Source organism: Aptenodytes patagonicus, chromosome 3, assembly GCF_965638725.1.
Source record: "Aptenodytes patagonicus chromosome 3, bAptPat1.pri.cur, whole genome shotgun sequence".
Lineage (NCBI taxonomy): Eukaryota > Metazoa > Chordata > Aves > Sphenisciformes > Spheniscidae > Aptenodytes > Aptenodytes patagonicus.
Window position 1 is genome coordinate 49,889,194 of NC_134951.1, and position 26,195 is coordinate 49,915,388.

Below are 26,195 nucleotides of genomic sequence, written 5' to 3' on the forward strand. Positions count from 1 at the left end.
ATTTTATTGCTATGACAAATTCTGAATTTTAAAAATTGAGAGAAACTGTTGGATTTTACTAGGTCTTTTTCTTTTTTTCTTCTTCTCCTTTTGAGGAGCTTGTGACCTATGGCAATTTCTATATTTCTATTTAGAAATTTAATTTAATAAAATCAGTAGTAAATCCAACAGCTGTACGTATATTGTTTTTTTTCCAGATGCTACTGGTGAATTTTTGTAACTTGAATCATTACTCAGAAAATTTACAATTTGTTTTTACTTCTTTTGAGGCAACCTTTTGGTATGCAAGTGTCCTGTTATAAATATATTGTTAAAGAAGTTTTTTTCTAATACACACAAAGGCAGTGTGAGGTCACAAAGTCCTAAACACAGTTTGAACATGGGTACATTTTATTAAATTGTTAAAGGACCATTTAGATCCTCTTCTTTATGATACTACAGGCTGATTCCTTTCTGTTACCATACTATTGGAATGTTGTTTCTGAAATTAATTTGTGAGGAAAAAGATACCAGTTACTTAAGTAACCCATGTAAGTCTCAATAATTTTTACCCATTCCTAAGGTGGATATGGGTTTCGTATGGACACCAGTATAATTTGGTTTAGCTTTTCTGGATTTTTAAAAAGCACTCACTTCAAAAAATAGGACCGTTTTAATAACAATCTTGTAACATGAATTCAGTATTTTGTAGGGTGTGAATGCATATTTTACATGACAATAACAGCATGTTGGAATTTGTGTGAGGAAGCAAACAGAAACTTTTTAATTAAGGATTTGTTTCTCTAAGCCCTATGGTTTTGTGGTTTTGTTTGTTTGGGTTTTTTTCATTTCCTGCTTTTTTATTTTTGTTTGTTAATGATGGATAGATATAGCAATGACTGGAGGTATCTGACTTTTTAACAGTACTTGTACCAGAAAGGTCTCATCATATCATCAAGTATTGAGACACTTTAAAAAGTTAGGGCTGAATCTGAAGCAGTTGAAAGAGTCAGGTCTCTCTCCTCTATTTCCTCCTTGCAGCCAATCTCTTCCCTCACCTCCCCTCCCCTCCCCACAACACCCACATACCCTGATGTCAGTAGACCAGTAAAATTTCAGTAGAACTTTACTTCTGGAATGAAATTAACAGAAAAATGATGCCAGCATCGCTACACATGGCCTACACCATCATCCCCTCACCCACTATTCTCCCAACACCCATAGACCTTCAGTGAACGTCTTCTTCCATCCTCTCCAAATGTAGCAGGTCCCCTTTGCCTAGGAGAGGGAGTAGCAGCAGCCAAAAGGGAGATAAGCAGTACTGTCTCTACATCTCCTATGCTGGGATGAGTAAACCATGCCAGTAACGATGCCTTGGCTATTCCACAGGAGGGAGGAAGCACCTAGTTTTGGTAACATTTATAGTTTCAGCCCTTTAGAATCAGAGTAACATTCTGGAATTTGTATAATGCTTGTCAACATTTGGAGACAGGGAAGATCAAAGGTCATATTAACAACCAAAGAAACAAAAGAAATCAGATAACTTCAGCTGCTGAATATATGGAGTATCCTGAAATATAAATGGGCAATATTAACATGTGTGTCTGCTTTTTGATGTATACAAAATATACAGTTGCACTTCCAGTGGGGAGGCAATGCAGATTTAAAGTGTATAATCTGGATATGTTTTTTTAGCATTTTCAATGTCAGCCCTTCCTGGAGTGCACACGTAAACAGAGACATTGGCTGGTGTGAACCTAGTTAGAGGAGTGAAATCTTGAAAGGAAATCTTGAAAGGAATTGAGCCCAGAAAAACAGTAGACGAGATTGTGTTATTTGCCAAAAACCTGTTGCATCTTGTAACCAAAGTGGTTCAGAACATCCATGCTCCTGATGTGCTTAAAAATCCAAAGGAAACGTGTGACACTAGCTTTAGTCTTTCTGGAAAACAGATGAATGCATGCCACCACAACACTTTGTAGACACAGAGAAATTCCTCTTTTATTGACACCTTTCAAAAGCAAAGATAAGCCTGGATGTTTTCACAGTTAGACTGTCAGTCACTGACACTTACTATGGCTAGTTTGTTTAAAATATGAGTGTCCTAATTTACTAAGTATTTTCTAGAAGATCCAGATCTGATGGATGTGAAAAGAACAATATATAGATTCAATTCTACTATCATTTATAGCAGGTCAGAACTAGGTCTGCTTGTGAAAAAATAGCAGATGTACATTTTATTAATTTTGAACTGTTAAGTACTTCAAAAAATGTGAAATGAGACACATATCAGCGTACCTTAACTGTTTGTTTCACTAGGGGAGATCTGGTTATAGACTTCCTATAATACAAAATACTAGATTAAATCTTACAGCGTACTAAAAGAGTAACACCAACAAAGTATTTCTGGAGTTATACAATCAAATCATAACCTAAACATCAGTTAAATTAGTCTCTCTGAAATAGTTATTTGTTTATAATTGATTATAAAAGCAATAAAAACAATAAATATATTGATACTGGTTTATATTTTACATACATTTCTCAAAGAAGACAAAAACAATTGAACTTTCCATGGTAAATAATTCACTGCTTAGATACACAATTGAGATGAGAAAGATCAGTCTGGATAGTATATCTCACAAGGTACAATGAATGAGCAGCTAGCAGGACTGGACCAAAAGTAGACATCAGTAGCTGTGAATATACATGTGTATTACATACAAAACAGTGTTTTACTTACAACTGAAGATTCTATTGAACAAGAAATTCTGAATGCTGAACTGTGACCTGTATATGAGACTAACTATGTCTTTGAAGATGGCACAAACTTAACTGGTTGACTCTTGCCCAAAATAAATTGTTAACAAAAATTTCTAACACCATCTGCAAAACGCACAAACCATGTTTTGGTTTTGACAATGTAAGGATAACAGGAATAGAAGTTTCTGATCTTAGCTGGCTCAAAAATTCATGCAGCTTTACTGAGCTGCAGAAACTTTAGGCTGTGGTAGTATTTGATCTTAAACTTAATAGAAATTAAGTGTGTTTTTTGCTACAATTGCCAATAATGCTGAACTTGCTGTCTACCTCAAACACACATTTGAGTAATGTGATAACCTGGGGTATATTTTGAGCTAAATAACTCCTCTAGTCCTACCTAGTACATAGTGTCACTGACTTTTTTCAGAGGGTGTATTGGGAATGACAAAGCATTGTCCTTGTCTATGGCAGAATTTTGACATTCCAGTTGACACATTGGGAAGGCGTAGGAGGAGATGGGAGGTCGGAGGCTGTCCTGACTGCATTCCTGCAGAGTAACCACAAGATGGTGCCTTCTAATTTCTCAGAAGGAAATTTAATTGTTACTTTTTAATAGAATTTATGTCACAATGCTCACCTATTTTTTAATTGCAGCCTTTCTGAAAAATGCTAAATGCTTGTATTCTTTCCTATTGTTTACAATACAAACATCTACTTATGTCATCTGCTTGGAAACATGTTATGAAGCAGACCTTTTTTATCTAGCCAATCTTGACAATAAATGCTCAGGCATTAGCATTTTATAATTGCTTTTGCTGGTGAATGACCTGCTCCCTGATTTTAACAGGCACTCAGAGGGTAGTGAATAAGCAATGTTAGAAACAGAAGCCATTTAAAACAATTACTATGTCCTTTTTCTTTTTTTTCTTTTTATTGATGTGCTTCAATGTGTTATGGGTTTATGTCCATTTCATACATTTAGTTTTGTATAGCTCATATTATTATCATAAAGGCCAGGGAAAACATTGACCTTGAAGACCATTAATATTTAACATAAGATATTGATGATTCTCAGTTTGAGAATTTATTGACCTTTCCTTCATTTTTGTTTTGTGTGGGTTTTTTTTTTTTAAAGTCTTCTCTGAGATTACTTCCATTTTAATACCACCTTCACACAGTGATTAGATATTACCATAAATGTCAGCTGTGTGGTAGAAACTATGTGTGCACTACTCAAAACTTTAGGATGAAATTCACAGTATTGCTGAAGGCAGTGTCAAGAATGTATAGAACATTGCTTGTTGTCACCCTTGCAAATGGTTGTCCTTGTAGCTATCCTGGTCAGGGTTTCTTGGGAGAAGGTGTCGTTGGCTTGAGAAGTTATCTTGAAACCTGGTTTTATTAATGTTGTGGACCTACACCCTTCCTAAGAGGCAAGGAGGGACCAAGGGCTGCTATGCTGAAAAAGCTGTTGTACTGTAACCATAAACAGTTGACACCATGTCCTGATTGTGCTTCTCTCAAATACGGCTTAACTATTCTTGATTTGTTTACATGAAGTTAGTATAAATGCTAACCTGAGTTTATTTGCCAAGGTCCTACAATCTGTTTGCACCAGGATAAATTCAATTCATTATGTCTTAGAATGCTTCTTTTTAGAACTGAGGTGAGCAAAGTGCATACATGTAACTTGTCCTATGTGGAATAGTCTTACAGGAAGAAGTTAATCAGTACTGAAATATTGTGGATGCTTCTTTATCAGCAGGATATGTAGAAAGTCAGTATTTCCATCTTTGTTTTAATTGTTATCTTAAGAACAGTGCAAAACAACATTACCATAATAATTTCCTATGAAAAATGAAAAGATCTTTAGAATCTATTCTTACTTTACCAGAATATTTTAGGTTTTTTTTTTCAAATGTCACTAAATTAGTTTCCATTAAAATATTTTTCATTATTTACTCAAAAAATGCAGTTATGTCAGTGTTATTGGAGTTCAGAGAATAATCCTAAGAGTTTAACATCAAAAGCCTTTGATATTTGGGACAGTAATTTTTAATAGTTTTGGAAAAACCCCAAAGTAAATCCTAGCCTAGTGATTTTTTTTTTTTTCCTTTCCAGGGGGAGGCAAGTTCAAAAGATTTTAAAGTTGAAAAGCCTGTTCCTCAGGCTACAATAAACAAAGAATGTGGCCATTCTTGGTAAATCAAAGTAAAGCTTTGGGATTTATATCCCAAGTAACTTTTATGCAACATACAGTCAGTGATGTAGTCTGTATTGTCATGTCACATTTTGTAATGGAGTAACCTCAGAATTTTTAATGTTGGCTGGGAAAAGCAGCAAGAGCTGTGACAGCTCATAAAAGGAAATGTTTTTCCAAGTTTAGCACATTGCATTCTGCAGATATGCAGTTGGAAAATTGGGAACTTCTATCATCCTGTACTCCCTTGAGCACTGTATGTGGATGTATAGACTTGTATGGCTAATTTGTGTGTGTGTAAGTGTACAGATTACTTGAAGTTGAGGTATTAATTATAATTAAATGCCCTCTCGGAAACCACCTAAGTACATATTAGAGGATTTTTTCTAATGGAAGGAACTGTTACAAAAACCAACAAAACAAAACAAAAACCTCAAAAAACAAAATCAAACCCACAAAACCTCCCACCTTTCACAGAAAAAAAAAGATATGAAAAGACAAAAATGGAAAAAGTGGAAAAAAGCAATTTGACTGACTGTGGCATTTTAAAAATCATTTGCAAACAATAAAACATCAAAACCAAGATCTCCATTTTGATTTTTGATTGCAGCTCAACCAGTATCTATTTGGTAATGGACCTTGCTTCTGAGGTATATTTAATGTCTTAATTTATATCATTCAAGAAACAAAGAACAGAAAGATTAGAAATGTATGTAAAGGTCACCATTGCACAAGTACAAATGTAGGTATATGATTTCAGGAGGCTCACTATCACTCCATAGATATTCACTTGAAGATCAGGGCTTAAATTACAGGTCTGGGTCATGGAATATTTTGTTTGACAATAATTTAAAGTTGTAGAAAACATTTTTGGAAACCCCTACATGTCATTTATTTTATAGCAAGTATAGTTCATTTTCACTCATCAGTAGAAAGAAGAAACATTCACATTATATAATTATTGGCTCCTGAAAAAAAAATATTTTCTTCATTCTCAAGGAAAAAAATGTCAGATTATAGAACATTCATGTCTCCAATAATTTTTCATTGTCTTCCCCTAAATATTACTTTATCATGTCATGTATACAAATATTTTAATATATAAATATTAATCTTTGCATTTTGAATTAATCAGCTATACTAAGTTAAGTGTAGTAGCAAACACAGTTTAGTTCATCTGATTTAGATTACTTTGACTTTTCTATAAGCCAGCAAAGTAACAACAAGCAGTTCCAGCTGCCTTTTAGATTGAGAAAATATCCTAGACTGCCAGATGAAACCATGTAATTATAGAGAAATGGATGCTAACCATTTTGATATTATGTACTGCAATATGACTATAATAGTTAGTGTTTCTAAAACAGTAGAAACTGTTGGCATTAAATTAATACTAATAGTATCTCTCTGTTCAATATGATTTGAGGCCATGCCAAATTTTATGTTAAGTTTATACTATCACATTGAATTATAAAACTAGTATAAATTTTTACAGTGAATAATGTATAGTGGACTTTAGCTCAGCAAACTTTAAAAAAAAGCTGTTTAGATACAGCTAAACTCAGGTAAGAAAGGTTGTATTTATTTTCTAAAATGTCTCTGTAAGATGGACTATTTATTTTCAAATTAAACTATATGGTGTTATATACAGTATTTTAATCCAGATAGATTCATACTCCAAAGGATTAATTACATATCATCATCACTTCCTTTCACCATGCCTGAAGATCAACAAACCTGACCTTCCTTGGACGAACAGAGAATGAATTTAGATCTAGGATCAACAATGATTTAACAGGTGAATGAACTTTCACATCCAGTTGCTGAGAGCGCAAGATCTCAGGTGACTGATTTCAGTGCAATCAGGATCATCTCTGCTGAAAGGCAGAGAAATACCCTGCACAGCTGTGATCACAACATACAGAACTATTACAATGTTGCACTGGATATCATTCTAAATCAGATAGGCAGTACCATATATTCTGTTTTTTATTTGCTCAGCGGCAGCTACTATGAATTGCTATCAGCACTTATTAAAGTGCTATCAGCCTGGCAGTCATTTGTAGCCATTGTCCATGGACACTGTACTTCAGTAATGTGTTCTGGAAGAAGACCTGGACCGGTGTGGGAAGCTTCATACCAGTAGAAATTATTGCCACTGACTGGAACACAAGTGACAAACAGTATTTATCACCACTGATTCAATTTGAAAACCCAGAACCAAACTTAGGAACCTGGAGAAATCTGAGACTGTAAGCCTCTTTCACAAGAGGTGGAACTGAATTAGAAGGGTAGATAGTATCTTCTGAATGCTTCCCTTTACTTGTCCAACATAGCACCTATCTCCCTGGGATTAAGCTGCCATCATACCCCTATTTCAGCCAGGTACTGGAAGCACAAAATGACTGCACCATCCTGGTCTGACAAGAGAGTAGGACTGTATATCATCTGCGTGCCCATGACACCACAGCCCAAATTATTTCATTATCTCCTCAGTGGCCTCATATACATGTTGAAAGGAGAGATGACAGGATGAAACCTTGTGGAATCTCGCATGAGAGAGAGCCCTCGGGGCTGATGAGCAATTGCCCTATGCCATCCTCTGGGATTTCTCTGAGAGGAAAGAGTGGAACCACACAAGTGCAATCCCATCTGCCCCAGCCTAGGTCCACAGGTGAGTCAGAATAACATCATGGTCACTGCGATGGCCAGAAAGGCTGCTGGCAGAGCTAAACAAAGCCACCTTTGAAAAAGCTTTCTGCACTGATAGGAGTTCCCCATCAGCCACAGGAACTAGTATAGCTGTCAGGCTGCACTCAGACTGGAAACCAGGTTAAATAGTTTCAGAAGACTTTAAATGGAAACAGAGTTGCTTTACCAGAAGTCTCTCTCATCCACCAGAGTGCATTTTGTTTTGTCAGGAAATAAATTTTAGAATTTGAGAGTGGCTGAATTGGTTTTTTGGACACCGGTTGATAATTTATTGAACAGATCATTTAAGGCAAGCTGGAATCTTATTGTTCCACTGGGAGACATTAACAATCTATGCTAGAAGTGGCCTGCAATGAGGTCCTGTATGTCATCTAAGTTCATCTCATAACTCTAAAACTCACTTAGCACTTCAGCCCGTGGAAGATTATTTCAGTGTTATTTTGTTACAGGAAGGGTCAGTCTCATCAAATTCCTGTTGATCCTCTCCATAAAATAGCTAGAAAAGTCCGTGAAACAATCAGCATTCAGTTCAGTTACAGGGTGAAGCACCTAATGCTTCACCAAGCTGCCCGGAACAGCTCTTCCAGTCTTGACTTTGTAGATACTATGGTGGAAGCAAAGCTTAATTTACAGAATTATAATTTTCATTATGCTTGGTATTATTGCCTGTATTTGAGTAGGCAATGAAATCTCCCATACATTTTGGCCTGAAAATAACTTCCTAAAATGGCTGCTCATTTTACTTCTACCAAAAAAGCAATAATTGCTAAATCTGAAATTGAGAATATATTGGTGATATTTTCAGCTAATTGTTGTGAACTTAGTCTGCAGTGTACTTGTGCATTATACTTGCTATGGATTGGAAAGGTGCTACATCAGAAAAGTCTGTGGCAAAATATTTTTAATGTAACCATATTATATTACATATATCTATATACACTTATAGATATATGTGTATATACATAAATATGTGTACAACCTTCGATCAACTATCACATCTAAGGCTAGGTATATAACTAAGAACCTAAAAATCTGATCATTACAAGTACACTTTAACTTTTTTGAAATGGTAATTCTTCAGCTACAATGAAATATGATTTCTCTTTTTCTGAGGTTATTTTTCATTCCATTAATTGTTCATCTCTTTGTGATCCTAAGTCAACATTTTGCTAGGATTCATGTTTCTGTCTCGGGGATTTAAGATTGACAGGTTTTCCATACAGACATTCAAAATCCCTGGAGGAGTGGCATATGGAAGCAGAAACTGATTAGGAGGGAGGGTCAGGGTAGCGCTGTGCATTCATTCTCAGCTAACTTCAAGAAGATGAAAAACAGTTTGATTGATATATCCTACTAGATGTTAGAACACTGACCCATAACATGACAAGATGATGCAGGATTACCGCTGTTACTGTTTTAAGAAAATTAAATAAATAATATCTGACGCGCAAGACTGGAAGTAATGAACTTCTGAGTAAATCTTACAGTTTTTTATTGAATGTTGACAGTCAACTTTATATAAACTGCATCAGAGGGAAAAAAAATAAAAACCAGCAAGTGATTAGAGATTTTTATATTTAAAACACATTGAATATTTTTCATTTAAATCAGAATGTTGAGAGTGGTGCAGGCATGCCATTCCTGTCTTCCTGTTGCTCTTTTTAGGCTGTTAAAAGCAAAATCTATGGTGATAGTCTCATAATTCTGTGTCTAACAAATGCTAATATGATTTCTAATTATCTTTCTAAATTCCTATAAAGCAATATAATGAACACAGTTTATATATTGTCTAGCTTTCATATTAATACATACATGCAAAGATATGGTTTTTTTCTCAGGCCGTAAAGCCATACACAAGCTTTCTAAATAGATAGTAAACAGTGGTAACTTTTCGCAAAATTATTATCTCGATTCTGCATGACTTGTGAGCTGTCAGCTGTGGTAAATGAAAGAGGTATCAGTTACTTTACTCCTCTTAAGGAGATGAGCTTTTTCAAAATTGTTTTGTGTTAAAAGACTAAGAACTACAGGTCTGATTAAAATTTTCTTTTGTACACTTGAACTCCCCACTTAGAATTGCAGCTCTTTTTTCTATCTTTTATAGTGATTGTTTTGCTGCAACAAAACAGTTGCACTTAACTGTACTAGTGTTTAGAGAACTGTATGCCTTCCTTCAACTCTTCTACTATTTGATTAGATCAGATCTAAGATGACTTGGAGGCAGCATTTACTTTCTGGTAACATTTAAGAAGACAACTTATGATTTTGTAAGGGTTGGTGAAAAATCAATAATAACAGATGTTCTTGTAACATGCCTGCAGTGTGGAAGGTAAGTCAGGGGCAAAAGGTTATTTTCTTTGAATTAAGCGGAGAGTCTTGTAATATATACTAAAAGTGCTCAATTTCATGACGGACAACAGTTTTGAAATATAACCTATAGTTCTGTAAACATTTCACTGTGTTTCCTTAACAATCTGAATGGTCAATTGAAATCAGGATCAAGACATTGGATTATATTTTCTAAAATCATATCTGAAAATGTCATTTATCTGTCACAAAAAAAGTTTTCTAGGGCTGCTTCTTTTTTTCATGTCTTATTACTCCAAAAGTTGTATCCTAACAGTGAAAGAACACAAAGTTTAACTGTACAGAAAATGGAGACTGTACACAGGTTGGAATTGAAACAAAACAAGAAAAGAATTTCTAATGAAAAAAAGGTCAAACATAAAGTATTCCTTTGTAAACTTTTTTTGAACATGATTTTGCAATATGTGGGAAAACTCTTCCTTATATTTCTCAGATAGAACCCAAAGAAGAATAAGCATCCAGGTCATGAACTTTTACATAGCCTTGAATTCATCTTTTTTAAAACACATGAGTAAGTGAAATTTGCAAATTAAAAAAAAAAAAAAAAGAGATGTAATATTTCTCTTATTGAGTACTCAGTTACCAAAACAATGGTACTGTCTGGGAGCTAATACTGTTTACTGTTTTCAGACATTTGATATTTTAAAATACATAGCATACATAAAAAATTTAGGAAATGAAGTAATTAAATCATTTTTTTAATACAATATATGCAGATAAGTTCCCATGAACTTAATTTATACCAAATAATTTGAAAACACAGAATGGAAGAATTTTCTAGATAAAATAACTATCTCAAAATTTGTTAACTGCCTTTTTAAGACTGTCAGTCTTGCCAACATTTCTCATTTAATGAGTTTTCAGATCCAGGTAAAATTCTCAGATAAAATGTGTTGGTAAGTTTCTGGAGATCTCATTTTCAGGATATTTCAGAATGTTGGCATCAAGTACATGTATCTTCTTACCTCTTGGCTATTGATTGTAATCCTGTTCCTTCTGATATTACTGAAAATTTATACCCTTTGGTAAGTGTTCGCAGATCTTTGCAAAAGGTTTTGGTGGATTGATGCATCTTGAAAAGGATTCACTCTGTTTCAGCACTCTTGTTAGACGTCTTGGCAAAAAACCCAAGGGACACAATCTTGAAGGTGTTAAGTGCTAATGCACCATTTCTAAATTTAGAAGGATTTTGTTCCTCAGAATGTTTCAGTTAGGTCTTTGACTCCAGAGGTGGGAGCCATATAATGGCCGGAGGTGGTGTAACACTGAGAGTTGCAGCATTTACTTCTTAATGGATTCCCCGTGACATTCCTGAGTTATGTGCTAGGTTCCCCACATAGTGAAAATGCCAAGATCTGCAAGCCTTAGCAATTTAACCTGTAAGCCATTAGGGAATATTAAATTAAATCTTGCCCTTTCGCAAGATCTCAGGGTTAATTTCAGACTCATAATCATAACTGCAGTTCTGATGTTAAACAACAGCACTTTCTTAAAAAAAAGAGAAAGTCTAGAAGAATTGAATTATTTTCTTTCAACGTGTAGCTGGATAAGAAGGAGGTACAGTTTCCTGCTTTGTACACAGTCCTAAGCAAAGATACCTTATGCATGAAGATCTGCCATATTACAGCTCAGACCATTCAATTAGAAATTTTAGCCACCTCATTCACACAATGAAAGCCATAAGTTCTGTTTTGGATGTCAACCCAGTGCACCGGAACGTTTTTAAAAAGGATTGCTAATGAGTGTCTATTGCAGAAGTCACTCCATGTAGCCAGCCAGAAACGACAAATTTTGTCTTGAACTTTGGCCTCTGAAAGACTTGTGCTTGACTCTGCACCATAAAGACATACCTTCCTCTCCTTTGGATTCACAACTTAAACTTTTCTTAGTTGTAGTTCTCTCTATCATAAGTTGAGTAGGTGTCATACCTTTATTTCAAACTCAGCAGGAGAAAGGAATGTTTGAAAGAAAGAGTATCACAGTCAGAGTAAGATTACCCTTTCCTTCCCACCTGCCTATTCCCTTATTCATGCAAAGGATTAGAGAAGAGGACATTTGTTCAGTATTTGGGGGATTCAGGTTCAGTTCTAACCCATGACTGAGACAATTCATGTTTGCACTCTTTTGCGCTAAACAGAATGTTACATAAAAATATTGAAGTTGTCACTGAAACATGAACTACCACTGAAGCCTTTCCTCTACCCCTGTGTGCTATATTCCCTAATCTACAGAACAGCCTGCGGTCTCCCTCTCTCCCTTTCTCCTGCTCTGCCTCTGTTAACCGCTTCTGTGCAAAGTGGAACAGGATCAGTAGGTGGAAACTGCAAGTGTTTTCACCTTGGAATGGTCTAACACCTGTAAGTTACAGCCCTTTGCTGAGACACTGAAGCGTAAATCTCCTCCAGCCGAAGACACTGTTGAACTGACACTCTCAAACGTGTCTCACATTCAGCTCTAATGCTCCAGCTAATGAATGGCTACACAGAAGAAAATTGTCATGTCTGCCACACGCAGTTCTTTAGCAGTTGCCACTTTTTTTTGAGGAACTTGATTTGTTAGATCCTTTGAGAGCACACCTACTGAATTGATGACCTTATGCATGGAGAACTTGAGTGTGAATTCTGGTGGGATCCAGGACTAAGACAAGCACCAATGTGTTTAGCAGAATTTCTACTGACTATGGACAAACCTATAAAGTTTAATGTGGAAAATTGAGTGCCTTACTGCTCAAAGTGCCTTCGGCCCTGGAGGTTGGAAGCTGAATGCAGGTTTTGATGAACACAGTTTCAATTTAGGTTCCCAAAGAACTAGGTAGGGTGAGGTGCTTAAATATTTTCTGGATCTAATCTCCAAACTTCCGGTTTGTATGAATAATGGAGATGTAACAGTTTACAAATAAAGTTCTTGATTGGGGAGATAAATTAGACAATTATATTGACTGATGATCTGCCACTAATCACACAAAATCAAATAATGATCAAGAGATATCTACAGTAATTCCAGGTGCTCTGTCCTTTTCTTTTTTTTTTTTTTTTTTCTTTTTCCAGATCCTCTCCCTGGACTGGAGATTAGTTATTAAGAAAACAAAATGCAAAGGGCTAGATTATACCTCAAATTTACTTTGGGTGAGAGCAATTGTCAGAGGCTTGTCATAACATTTCAGGCTCTGGGATGTGTTATTTAGTTAATGCATTTCTCCATTAGCTGGAAAACATTAAAGTTAAACTATACGATAAAAGTGGTTAATTCACAGACCCCAAAACTGAGACTCCTCCTCTTTACTTCCATATTTCATCCACACTCCAATTCTCACACTGAGGAAGGCTAATTGCTCAGCACACTATTAGCAGTTGAGAATTCAGTTAGACTGAGGGAATAAGGGAGATTTTATTTTACTTTTCAAATTTGTTGCACTGTAAAATGGAAAAAGGGCTTTGAGGATCTAGCTTTTGATGAAAACATAAATAAACTTTTTCTGATAATATGCTTTTCATAAAGATTGATGAAACTGAATATTTTTTGCAAATATATACTCTACAAATGATAGTCAGTAATGGAAGAAGTGTTTAGATACAGAAGATATTAAAAATAACGGAGTAGATATTTGTTTTCAGTAATGGGTCTGCATTTTAACACTATTTAAATATTAATTTGTAAAATTCCTACACTAAGACTTGTTGATTTGTTGAAGAACAGCTTTTTTAATCATATAGAAATTAAAAGTATTATTTTGAAATATGAGCAAGGAGATTTTACTGAATACCTAATATACATGTTACATTCAGGTACTATCCTGTAAAGCTAAACTATGTTAACAGAACATGTTTGAAATATTTTTATGTATCATATGTATCCATAGTCAGTATCTGCCAGATAAATAATTGTAGAGACAAGGTGATTTTTTCACTGAGTCATCACAGCTTGATAAGTAATTTTAATTATTATGTGATGCATAATTAAAAGACAGCAATTTGTTATGAGCTCCAGGCTGAGACAAAACAAACTTACAGGACTGACAAGACTGTGCCAATAGAGTGAATCTGCTTCTAGACACTGCAGCTAGACATTTCTTACAGATATTTTTTTTTCTTCTTCCTCTATTTCCCTCTGTAGAGGTCCTTCTGTAGCGCCATGGTAGAGGAGCTAAGGATGTCTCTGAAGTGTCAGCGTCGATTAAAACACAAGCCACAGGCCCCTGTTATTGTGAAAACAGAAGAAGTTATCAACATGCACACGTTTAATGACAGAAGGTTGCCGGGTAAAGAAACCATGGCATAGAGCTGGGAAGCCAAATACCCCAAGCACAAACTGTCGTCTTTTTTCCAAACAACCTTGCGAGAATGTTTCCTGTGGAAATATGCAACCTGTGCAAAATAAAATGAGTTACCTCATGCCGCTGTGTCTATGAACTAGAGACTCTGTGATCTCAGCAGTTGCAATGGCCAGACTCGAATCACAAGCATCATGGATCAACCAAGTTTTGCGGGGTTACACTGTTCGTCATGGGTTTCCACCATACTGAATGAATGAATGTTCCATATGAGTTTTGTGGCTGGTTTCAAATGCAGTCTCAGTGAGAAATTACAGGTTCCTTTTGAAGTTCAACGGTTGCCAGGAGATGGAGAATAAATGTCCAAGACAATACTAACCATGGAAGGAGTCTAGTAAAAGTAATATCTCAGAACTATAGTGGAACAAGAAACCATATGTTCTTCTGAACTTCCAAGCATGGAAGAGTTGTTAACTGCTGGTAGACTGAAACTACCATCTGGACAGGCAATATGAGCTTCCTGGATGGGAGAAATGTTAAAGTGAAGAAACATGAATCCCATGAATAGAAGGATAAATATGAGGATGCTCACCTGCTTTTTGGACTGTCTGTGTCACTGAACTAAGTAAATAAATAATAATAATAAAAAAAAATCAGTAACTTAAATTTACCTGGGCTGGAACTTTGATCTAAAAAAACAACAAAATAAATCCATAATTTTGACCCAATTTTTAGATGAATGAAAGTTTCCTTAGTACAAAGGAATGTATCTTACAACCTTTAGATATAAGCAATTACTTTTTTTCTTTAATTGTGAAAAGAGGGAGGGGGGTGGGAAGCAGTGTATTTCACATATAGAGGGCTTGCATTTTAGCCTGAATGGGTTTTGAAACCCTTGTTCCTGCTACTAATTGAACTCAATGGAGCCTGTGCAATTCTCGTGAATATTGGAAGTGGGATGGGTCACCTAAAAGAAGTGAATGTGGAGAACTTTAAGGAGGACTGCATTTTTCAATACAGTCACAATACTAAATGAACAAAATTCTTGAGCAGTTTTTTTTTTTCCAAAAAAAAATGTTCAGGTTTATTTGTGGAAATGCAAGATTTCTATGAAAATAGTTTTTCTATGGAAATTTTTGTAATACTTTTTATCAACAAAACAAGAACATGTGTTTCTGTCAGGGGTGTGATGCCAAGCATGAATGGTAGTGCGTGTGCACCACCAACGTTTGGTGAAAAATATTTTTATCAAGAAAAAGGAATCTTAGAAGAGACATATTTTCAAGTTAGATAATATTAAAAATAGGTGCACTACCACCACTGCTTACCATGCTACACCCCTGGTTTCCACTAGGCTGATAACATGCTGTCATGAACAATTGTGTGTAAATGGTAAAAGACACAGACCTCTTGACCACATTGTGATAACAGTTAAAGTGCACTCTGCTGTTTGAATCCAATGCACAAAATTAAAAAAAAAAAAAGCGTTAAAATTATGTCAGTTTTAGTTGTTTTATTTTTGCTGTGTGATTTGAGCAACATATGTACAGTACTTTGTGTCAGTACTGGTACTTAGCCTCAACTTAGTGCCCTATCCTGCCGATTCTTGCCACTAAAGGTGTGGCCAGAGCATTTGCTGGGATTTCTGAGAGAAGCCAATACAGCACATTGTGATAAGTTTTTGCAGGATCTGGCTCTTAGCTGCTTCAAAGCTAATTTATATGTTCTGCCTGTGGTGAGTTCCTAGACATTTTGAAATACTGCCCTACAGATGCCGAATCTTGCACCTGCATCTACTGTAAATTTATTTGTATCTTGACAAAAAATGTATAGGGTGGGCTATGTAGGAATGTTATGTCAACCAAAAAAGATTATGAAGATGGTCTTCATATGGAAAAAAATTCATCTGGCTAAATTAAAAAAACAACTTTAAAATTATCATAGATAATCAGTCATTGGTGAGTAATGAGATAATTTGTTTACTGGGGTTTAATTTAATTTTTCTAGCAAAGGAGTATAAGTTACATCATCCAAATTGTAGAAATTACATCATGAAATTTGGGGGGGAAGGGGGAGGTTTTTGTCTACTACACAGTTGTCATAAATCTTCATAGAGACTGAGCTGGCCATTTCCATTGTGAATAGGGACTGAGAAAGCAAATTCTCTCATATTTGTGAGATTTTCATCCCAATTTATGTGATAACAAAGAACAGGTTATCTTTGTCTGAAGTATAAACAAGATAAAAACGCCTTCAGCAAAGATTCTGAAAATGAGTATACTTACATAATACATATTTAAGTTAATTCTTTAAAATACAAAGGGAAAGAAAGTAATTGTCATACAACACAATGAAAACTCCTAATTATGATGGTTTGGAATGGAAAAAAATAATTGGCTATTGCATTTGATTGATGATTTACAATAAAATTTGTAAAATCATGTAATAAAATGCTGTATTATATTCAAACAAACCTTTCTTATCTCCATTAAGGTTGTTGAAATAAGCAGGAGTTCCATTCTCACCCTGATGCACATGACTAATTCTCATTAACCTTTATGTAAGCCAAAATAAGTGTGATTGCAGAATATGTCCCAAATATTTTATTGGGTCAAAATTCCCCAAGGAACAAGAATCCTAATGCAGAAGTAGTGTGGTTTAATTAAGATTTCAGTAAGAATTTCAGCCTTCCATTATTAAGGGAAATATGCAAAGTAACTGGAGATTTGTATTTAAGGTTGAGATTAGAACTGCATGGCTCTACAGATTCATAGTAGGATAATGGCTCTTTTTAAAAATCATACACTAATTCATACTGTTACTTTGTTGTGCATTAGTAATTATTTCTGTATTTTTCACAGAAAATTAAGACATTTGAGGAAAAATGACTAAGAAAGAGTTGACCCCCGAAGTAGTAGAAAATACTACTGGTAGTTTTGTACTCCAAAAAGCTCAATGGTTCATTTTCCCTTCACTGTTATGAAGGAAATCCTCAATTCTGAAGAAAACTCCCTCATTTTGAAAGGCCTCTGAATGGCTTAGTCCCAAATGCTCATGCAGTATAAATTTCTATAGTGTCATTGAAGTCAATGGAACTACACCAGCTAAAATTGAGTATCTGGCCCATGAAGATTCAGAATCCATATATAACTGCTTTATGTGGTTTCATATACTAGTTCAGTTAGTCTGTTGATTTCCCAGGACAGGATGATGGGTGCTTCTCTGACTGACCTTGAATGTCACTCTAGAGAAGACTTCTAAAGCAGTTATAAATCAGTCTATGGTGTTACCTGGTGGATGAAAATTGGAGGTAAAACCTGAATGGCACTTCTTTTTCTTCTCCCCTGTTTCTGTTTCAAGGAAGATAGAAGTCTATAATCTTTAAGGATTCTCAAGATCTCAGTTTGGATCTTCAGGTTGTCTCAGCGTGGTCATATAGAAATAGATAACTATGTGGATATTACAGAATAAGTGACAAAAGAAAAAAAAAAATACCCGAACCTTTAGCTTTTTGAGAAATGTCATTTGTGAAAGACTGGTAGTGAAAGTTCTGAGCCAAATAGTTAGATGAAATCAAGAGATATGTGATGCTTTATAGTAAATGAGGATTTGGCCCATTATAGACACCAACAGACCATTTAATAGTATTCTCCTATACACAAATACAAACATATCCAAGGAGTATCTGGAAGTGTTTGTATGAGAGATTACTTTCTGAAGTTTCTATCTCAATTTTCAATTGAAGAATTCAGTATAGGTTTGAAAGAACCTGTTCTTTCATGTTTATATTACTTGAGGCTCTGTGCAATAATCCTTCCTGGTTTCATCCATAGTGTCTTCCAAAAAAACAAAATAATGCTGTTTAGCCCTACTACACTAACTAGTTAATATTTCAGAATGGAAAAGACATAATTTATGAAGAAAAAAACCCACCAAAATCCAAAGCCTCAAATAGAAGTAGGAGAAATGCCCTGATATTCTACAAAATCAAAATGTTTTCAGGGAAAAGGGGTCATGAGCAGAGATAACAGCACACAAAGAGATAAAAGATAATGCTATAAAATAATTTTTGTATTATTATTATAGTAAGGATATTAGAAAAATATTTAAAGTACTTTAGACACAAATTCACTCTAGTCTCCAAATACACTAGGGTCTCCAAATACATCAACTATCAGAAAATATGATGATCAAAATGCTGACTTCCTTGAAAGCAGTGTCAAAACTCCTACTTCAGAGAAATCAAAATTTTGTCCAATACGTCCCCAAATGTGTACTGATATAATATTAAAGGCAAAATAAGATACCAGCCTGCGTTTAGGTGTACAGGAGCAATTGTGCTTTTTGTCATATTTTCAAAGATGTGTAGGAAATGAAAGGGTCACTGAGGTTGACTCGTCTGACATCCAAGATCATTGCTTTCCAACCTCAAATATGTTAGTGTCCCGTTCCCTTCTAGTCTTGCCTCTTTGCCTTCCTACAAGCACCTCTGACACTTTCAAATTTATTTTCAAAACCTTTTCTTCTGGCTTTCCTATAAAATGTAGTTCTAATTAAAAATAAAGTTACTCAAGCACTTCCCCAGTTTGTATCCACTAAGATAAACACACTAGCTTTTCATGTGACTGTAATCTAACTGTCCATCTCTTCATTTACTACCCCTCTCTGTCCCCTGCCTGTGTTATCTCCTGTTGTTCTTGTACTTGCCTAGACTGTAAGCTCTTAGGGGGCAGGGAATCTGTCTTTGATTTGTTCTATGTAGCACCATGAACTATGGAGCTATATAAATAATAAAAAAAGTAGATCTTCTTAAATGATGTTTGAAGTGATAGTGATATGATTGACTGCCAGTCTAGTAATATATTGTTTTAGCTCATTATCTGAAATCCTAATCACTACAGCAATAGAATAATCAAAAAATAAAAATAATAAAACCGACCCAAAGGAACTATCACACTGACTCATCTTACTGGAAATTTCCCTACATGGTCAGGGTATAGGAATATAGAACATGTTCACATAGCTTCTATAAAGGTTTTAATATGAAATCAGCTACCTTAAAAATGGAAAAAGTAGGGTAACACATAAAAAGAAGGGTTATATGCAGGATGAGCTTTGCAAAAGAGAACTTTTAATTGACTTAAGTTTGGAAAACCTATGATTAAGCAATTTGTTAAGTTGAACACCAGGCACCTTGCTTTCCTTCCCTGTATCTGCCCACTTAGATCAACAAGCTTCTCACTGTCCAAATCTATGCCAATCCTATTTTATTAATTATTTTATGGACATAATTAGAAATTTTCTATGAATGATAATTCTAATTAAAACTAAAGAAATACTTCCTCTTGTTCCTATCCAACAACACCAGCTTTCTATGACTGCTGGAAGGACAGAATTGTGGGAATTAGAGAAAAATGCTAACTGTAGATAAATGAAAGGAAACAAATTATGCATCTGATCTTGAGGACAAACATATCATCTTTCTCTTTTACTTTTTTCTTCTTCAAGGAATACCACTCTGTAATGAGGAATGTTTCATCATTACAAGTTTGAATTGAACGTTTCATCAAAATATTCTGAATATTGCAATGTACGCTGGAAATTATACATAGATATGTCTTCCAGGAATTCTCAGAGACAAGAGAATGCATTCCTTTCCTTGTCATACAATGTATGCATAGTTTTTCCAGATACTTAGGAAATCTAGCATGAGCTAAAAAAATGGAAAAATCTTAGAGTTCCTTCTTTGCCATGACTGTAGGAGTTTTGCTTGGAGGAAATGAGAGACTTAGTCCTACATTAAACTTACCTGAAAAAATTATATAAAAACATTCAAGACTGGTAAAGGCTTGAGCTGTTGTTAATGTTCCTTGGGCTACATCATCTACCACAGATCACATTCGTAGCAATTTGGTTTTGAAGATACAAGTTCAAATCTTATGATGGATTTATGCCAAAGGTTGTCTCTTGCCAGTCTCCCACAAGTAGACTGCTGGTTGTTAAGCCCAGGGAGTGGAAAGCAACCTAACATAGTGATGGTAACCATGTCATTCTCTTTATGCTTTAACCATGCTAACTGGCTGGGCCATTTAGACTCAGATCAATAGAAATTTCTGATAGTACATCTGCTAAGCCATTCTATGCATTAATGTCTATGTTAAAAATGCTTATTTGTGTTAAGTAAAAATTACTTGTGGGCTTATCAGAGGCACCTCTTATAGAATCATAGACTCACAAAATCACAGAATCATTCAGGTTTTGAATTGCTGAGTCCAGTGACTTCTCCAGATGGAAGGGCCTTCTGGAGACTACCAAGCCCAATGTCTCTGTTCAAAGCAGGGTCAACTAGAGAAGATTGCCCAAGATGTTGTCCAGTCAGGTTTTGAATATTTGCAAGGATGGACACTCTACAACCTCTCTGTTTCTAGTGTTCAATTATACTTACAGTGAAAAATATTTTTTCCTCGCATTTAAAGGTAATTTCTTGCATTTCAATTTGTGCTCACAGCTTCTTATCATCTCACTGGACATCACTGAGAGTCTGGTTCCATCTTCCCCCCATCAGATTCCTCTGACCCTTCTCTTTTCCAGGCTGAGGAGTCCCAGGTGTCTCAGCCTTACCCTATATGACAGATGCTTAACCTCTTAATCATCTTTGTGACCCTTTGCTGCAGGCCATACTCACTCTGTTACGGCTCTGTCTCTCTTTTACTGGGGAGCCCAGAACTGGACCCAGCACTCTAGAAGTGTCTTATCAGTGATGAGTAGAGGGGGAGGATCACCTTCCTTGACTTGCTGGCAATGGTCTTCCTAACGCAACCGAGAGTTCTGTTGCTCTTAGCTGCAAGGGCAACGTTGCTGGCTCATGTTCAGTTTGTTGTCCACCAGGACCCCCAGGTCCTTCTCTGCAAAGCTGCTTTCTAGTTGGTTGGCCCCCAACCTGGGCTGGTGCATGGAGTTATTCTTCCCCAGGTGCAGGACTTGTCATTTCCCTTTATTCAACTTCATGAAGTTCCTGTTGGCCCATCTCTCCAGCCTGTTGAAGTCTCTCTGAATGACAGCACAAATATCTGTTTTACCAACCACTCCACCTTTGTGTAATGGGCATACTTGCTGAGGATGTACTCTGTCCCACCATACATGTCATTAATGAAGATGTTAAACAGCATGAGATCCAGTATCGACCCTTTGGGTATATCACTAGTTACTGGCCTGTGGCTGGACTTTCTGCCACTGATTACAACCCTTTGACCATGACAGTTGAGCCAATTTTCGATCTACCTCACTGTTCACTGACCTAGTCCAATCTTCATCAGTTTGTCTGTGAGGTTGTTATGGGGGATGATGATGAGAACCTTGCTAAAGTAAAAATAAACAACATCTACTATTCTTCCTTCATCCACGAAGCCAGTCTTCTCATTATAGAAGGTTATCAGGTTGGTTAGATATGTAAATCCATGCTGACTATTTCCAGTCACCTTCTTGTCCTTAATATGTTTGGAAATGGTTTCCAGGAGGATTTGCTCCATCACCTTCCCAGGGATGGAGATGAGGCTAATGAGCCTGTAGTTCTCCACATCTTCCTTATTGCCCTTCATGAAGGTAGGAGTGATGTTTGCTTTCTTCCAGTCCTCAGGCATCTCTGCCAATCACCATGAGCCTTCAGGTTATCAAGAGTGACCTCACAGTGACATCAGTCAGCTCCCTCAGCCTTTGCAGGTGCACCTCATCAAGTCTCATCTACTTATATATGTCCAGTTTGTTTACATGTTCCCTAACCTCATCCTTGTTCACCAAGGGTAAGTCTTCCTTGCTCCAGACTTTCCCACTGGTCTCAGGTACCTGGCTTTTCTGAAGGCCAGTCTTACCCATAAAGACCCAAAATGAAGAAGATACTGAGTACTTGGCCTTCTCCATCTCCTTTGTCACCAGACCTCCATCCGCATTCTGCAGCTGTCCCACGATTTCCTTAGTTTTCCTTTTGCTGTTGATATATCTGTAGAAACCCTTCTTGTTGCCTTTCACAATGCTTACCGGATTCAGTCCAGGTGGGCTTTGGCATTTGTAACACTGTCCCTGCATTCCATGACTGCTTTCCTTGGGATTCTTCCAAGCAGGTCTTGGAAGGGCAAAGGCCAAATTCTGCTCTCCTGAAATCCAGGATTATGATCCTACTTTTTGCCCTGATCCTCTTCCCTCAGAATCCTGAAATCCATCACCTGCAGCTAATGCTGTCCCTCACCCTGATTCTTCCATGTTTGTAAGTATGATTCTTCCATGTTTGTAAGTATGAGATCAGCAGAGAATGTCTCCTCTCAGCTCCTCCATCACCCGTGTCAGGAATTTATCATCAAATCACTGTAGAAATCTCCTGGACTGATTGTGCCCTGCTATGTTGTCTCTTCAGCTGATATCAGGGTGCTTCAAGTCCCCATGAGGACTTGAAGGGTTTGCAAATGTGGGGCTTCTTCCAGTTGTCTGAAGACATAGTTTACTTGCAATTTGCAACATGCAAGACAAATTATGAACTTTCCATCAGGCCATAAATATCCTTTCATCTTCATTTGCAATATCCTTTCATCTTCATTCACTCAGAACTCTTATTCAATAACAATAAAAAAAAAAAATCTTGGTTTCTGCTTGGAAAATAACAAAAAATACTTTTTTTTTACAGATTTTTTGCTGCTGAGTCATTTCTCAACATTACCACGACTAAATATCTGTCCACCTGGACTTCAAATTTTAGTGACTTATCTGATTAGGTGTAAAAAACCTAAGAAAATTTCATCTCTGCAAACATGGTGGACAACATTCACTACTTTAGAGTGAGCAGCGTGGTGACTGAAAGCAGCTGGTGCACAGTTCTGTTTTGAAACATTTCAGACTATTTAGTTGCTTCAAAATGGATAGCCATTTTCAGCGTACCTTATTAACTGGCGTGTTTTCATCTTTCTCTCTGAAAGTTTTGAAGCAAAGTTGCCTGATGGGGGGGGGGAAGCAAAAGCTATTTGTGTTCAAGATTCATGAGGTCCAGCAGCTTTTTCTAGACCAGAATACTATCCTATGACTCAGTAAACTCTCAGATAGTAGGATTTAAATCACGGACTCATATGAACTTGGTAACTGCAGAAACATGTGTAGCTTTCAAATTACCAAAAGAAGTTGAAATAGCTGCCGTTATCTGAATCAGTCTTAGATTCAGAAGAAAGTGTCAAAGAAGCATGGTTGAAGTGCAGCTATATATATAGTTATGTTTGATGAAGCTTATAAGGCTTTTTCATTTTATTTCTTTGTTTCTTTCAATTAATGGTTCCCAAAATAACTCAGATCTCCTACTAGCTACTTGCTCTGGACTCTTGCTTGTCTCTATATATTTTAAGATCAGTACAGTGTTCTACCAGACAGATAATCTTTGGCCAGAATCTAGCCTGAGGGAGACAACATATGGCCTGTAGAATCAAAATAACCCAATTATAACCAGGCTATTGAAATTATCAGTCACCCATGTTTCAGCTCAAAGCTTTCTTTTCTGGTCATGAGTATTATATTCAGATTGCTAGACTTTTCTTTTCTTTTTCCTTTTCTTTATTTCTGCTGTACATGGGTTCCCGTTATAGGAATCCCTAGTCTAGCATCGCATTCCAGAAATTACCTATGAAGCATAAGGATCATTTTAGTTTCTACAAGGCAGTGAAAGAACTCATATTCCACCCGTGAACCTGTGATACTTGCTATTAGCAGGCTGTTTCATGATAACAACAACTTCATTTTTCTTGTAATCTCATTGTCCTTTCTCTACCGTTTTGTTTTTGTCCTGGTAACTGGATTTCTTTTTTTGTTTTTGGTTTTAACTCTTGTGTTCACGTAGAGTGCCTGCAAAAATGGAATGCTAACAAAATGCAAACATTACGTAATTACAATAAGAAAAAAAGGTTTCTCAGAATGGTATCTATCTTGTCTCCAAGATATTCTGGTCCAAGAAGTTTATGTGATGACATCACATTAACTTGAGTTAAGGACCCACTTCCAGTATACCAGTTGTTCAACTCTTCTTAATGTGTTTGGGCCCTCTGTAATATCAAAAATCTGTACTATTAACATTGTTTTGACAAGACCAAATTCAATCATGCTGCAGATCAGCAGTACATCTGTTATGTCTTTTGCTATTTACACAACAAAATTAATGTGGTATGACTACAAAGATGCTGGGACTTCAGTTTATCCACACACCTAGCCTACAGGCCTACCAGGATTTCTTTGGAAGCTGGTAAAAACCCACAAACAATATCATAAATCAATTAGCTATTCTTAAACTGTTGCTCTGAAAAAACACTACAAGGTGCCATTATATTTTAAATGGAAGATACAGTGAAGTATGGTCTTTGTAACAAGCTATCCATGGATGAATACATGCTAGATGAACTACAAGGAGTTTGGTTCTAGGATATAAGTGAACGACCCATTTTTCCATCTGTTTATTAGGATGTTGGGCTCTTAACTGTTATAATTAATATTGACATCTTTGACACTAAAAATTGAACAGTGTGAGCTTTGCTTCAATATCTTAAATTCTACAGACTTTGATTTTAACCAGGTTTATGTATCTCAACTTGTTAGGAAAAGATTATGAGAACTGGATAATTGATCCTGAGCCCAGTGAGTTCAGCACCCTATTGGAGCTGCACAGATTAATTTTTAAAATGGATGCTGTCCCTGGTCAGCCATTTTCCATAGCAACTCATTATGACGGTGAGTGAGTATGCTATAATCATGCCACTTATCTAACACCTTTCCCAGCATAAATGAAATTAGTGGGAATTTTTACAGAGTATTTGGACTGGTAAATTGCAGGAATTGATATGTATTAGTCCACACTTGCCTGTGTTCCTCAAGGCTTACTCGTACATTATATGGTGGTTTTTTTTCATGAACTATATATATTGATGCACTGATTGCTACATGAAACCTACTTTCTTAGCCTCCTAGGCAGATCCATTTTATGATTTTGCTGTCTCTTTTTAAAGTGACAAATGACTTTGTGAAAATAAACAGGATAAGGAAATGTAGCTTAAGTTATTTATTTTAAAACATGTTAGGAGATGATCTAAAAATTATAAATATGACATGAAAATGTAAATATTGATTAATCCATTGAAGAGTCAGCATTAAGGCATTAATTAAAATTCAGTGTATAAAAAGGCAGATAAGATTGCCTATTCTTGAGTGAAACTTTTTTTTTAGTTTCTCATTAGCAATCTTTAATCTTATTTCTAAACTTGTATCAATCTTTCTTTAAACCTGTCAGATAACCAGCAAGTGGCTGATAAGAGATTTCATCATTTAATTCACTTAAATTTTCTTTTCAATAATCTAGATGATTCATAAATACAATTGACTCCATTTTTGTCTGCTAGTTTAATTATGAAATCCTTGCACTGTGTCAGTTTCTTTAAAGACTTTCAGATAGCTAAATTATGGATAATTTTTGTTGTAATTCTGAAATAATTGCTTGAAATTATGGATATTTTTTATAAAGTTTTCAAAGATGTAACCAATATCTTTTTTTCATCCTGAAGACTGTTAAAACAGCTTGTGGATTAAATTTACTCATATATTTATATCTCCATCTGTTGGAGATGCAGATACTTTGTTTGTGTTCCTTAATGCCTGTAAACAAAATTTTTGGTTTAACTTTCCTTGTAATAGTTTTACTTAGTATGTATTTCCAGTAGGGATCTTCATTACAGTGTTTGATTTCCTAACAGGCATTAATATTTACATCCTCACAATGACCTCAAAGAGTATTGCTTTCCAATTTACAGAATGGAATAAGTGATACAATGAAAAATGTGTTGCCTAAATTTAGATAGAAGGTCTGTGTCTGCAGTCTCCTAAATCCTTACTTAA

General features: G+C 35.8%; 1 protein-coding gene across 3 annotated transcripts in view; it reads left to right on the forward strand.

Moving 5' to 3' along the window:
* Window positions 1-19,083, forward strand: part of GRIK2 (glutamate ionotropic receptor kainate type subunit 2) — a 452,717-nt gene extending 433,634 nt beyond the window's left edge. For all 3 annotated transcript variants that reach the window (XM_076333304.1, XM_076333303.1, XM_076333305.1), the window contains one exon: window positions 14,132-19,083. In XM_076333304.1, the coding sequence (XP_076189419.1) occupies window positions 14,132-14,296 (165 nt within the window). In that variant the 3' untranslated portion in view covers window positions 14,297-19,083. The remainder of the gene's footprint in view (window positions 1-14,131) is intronic.
* Window positions 19,084-26,195: the final 7,112 nt, after the last annotated feature.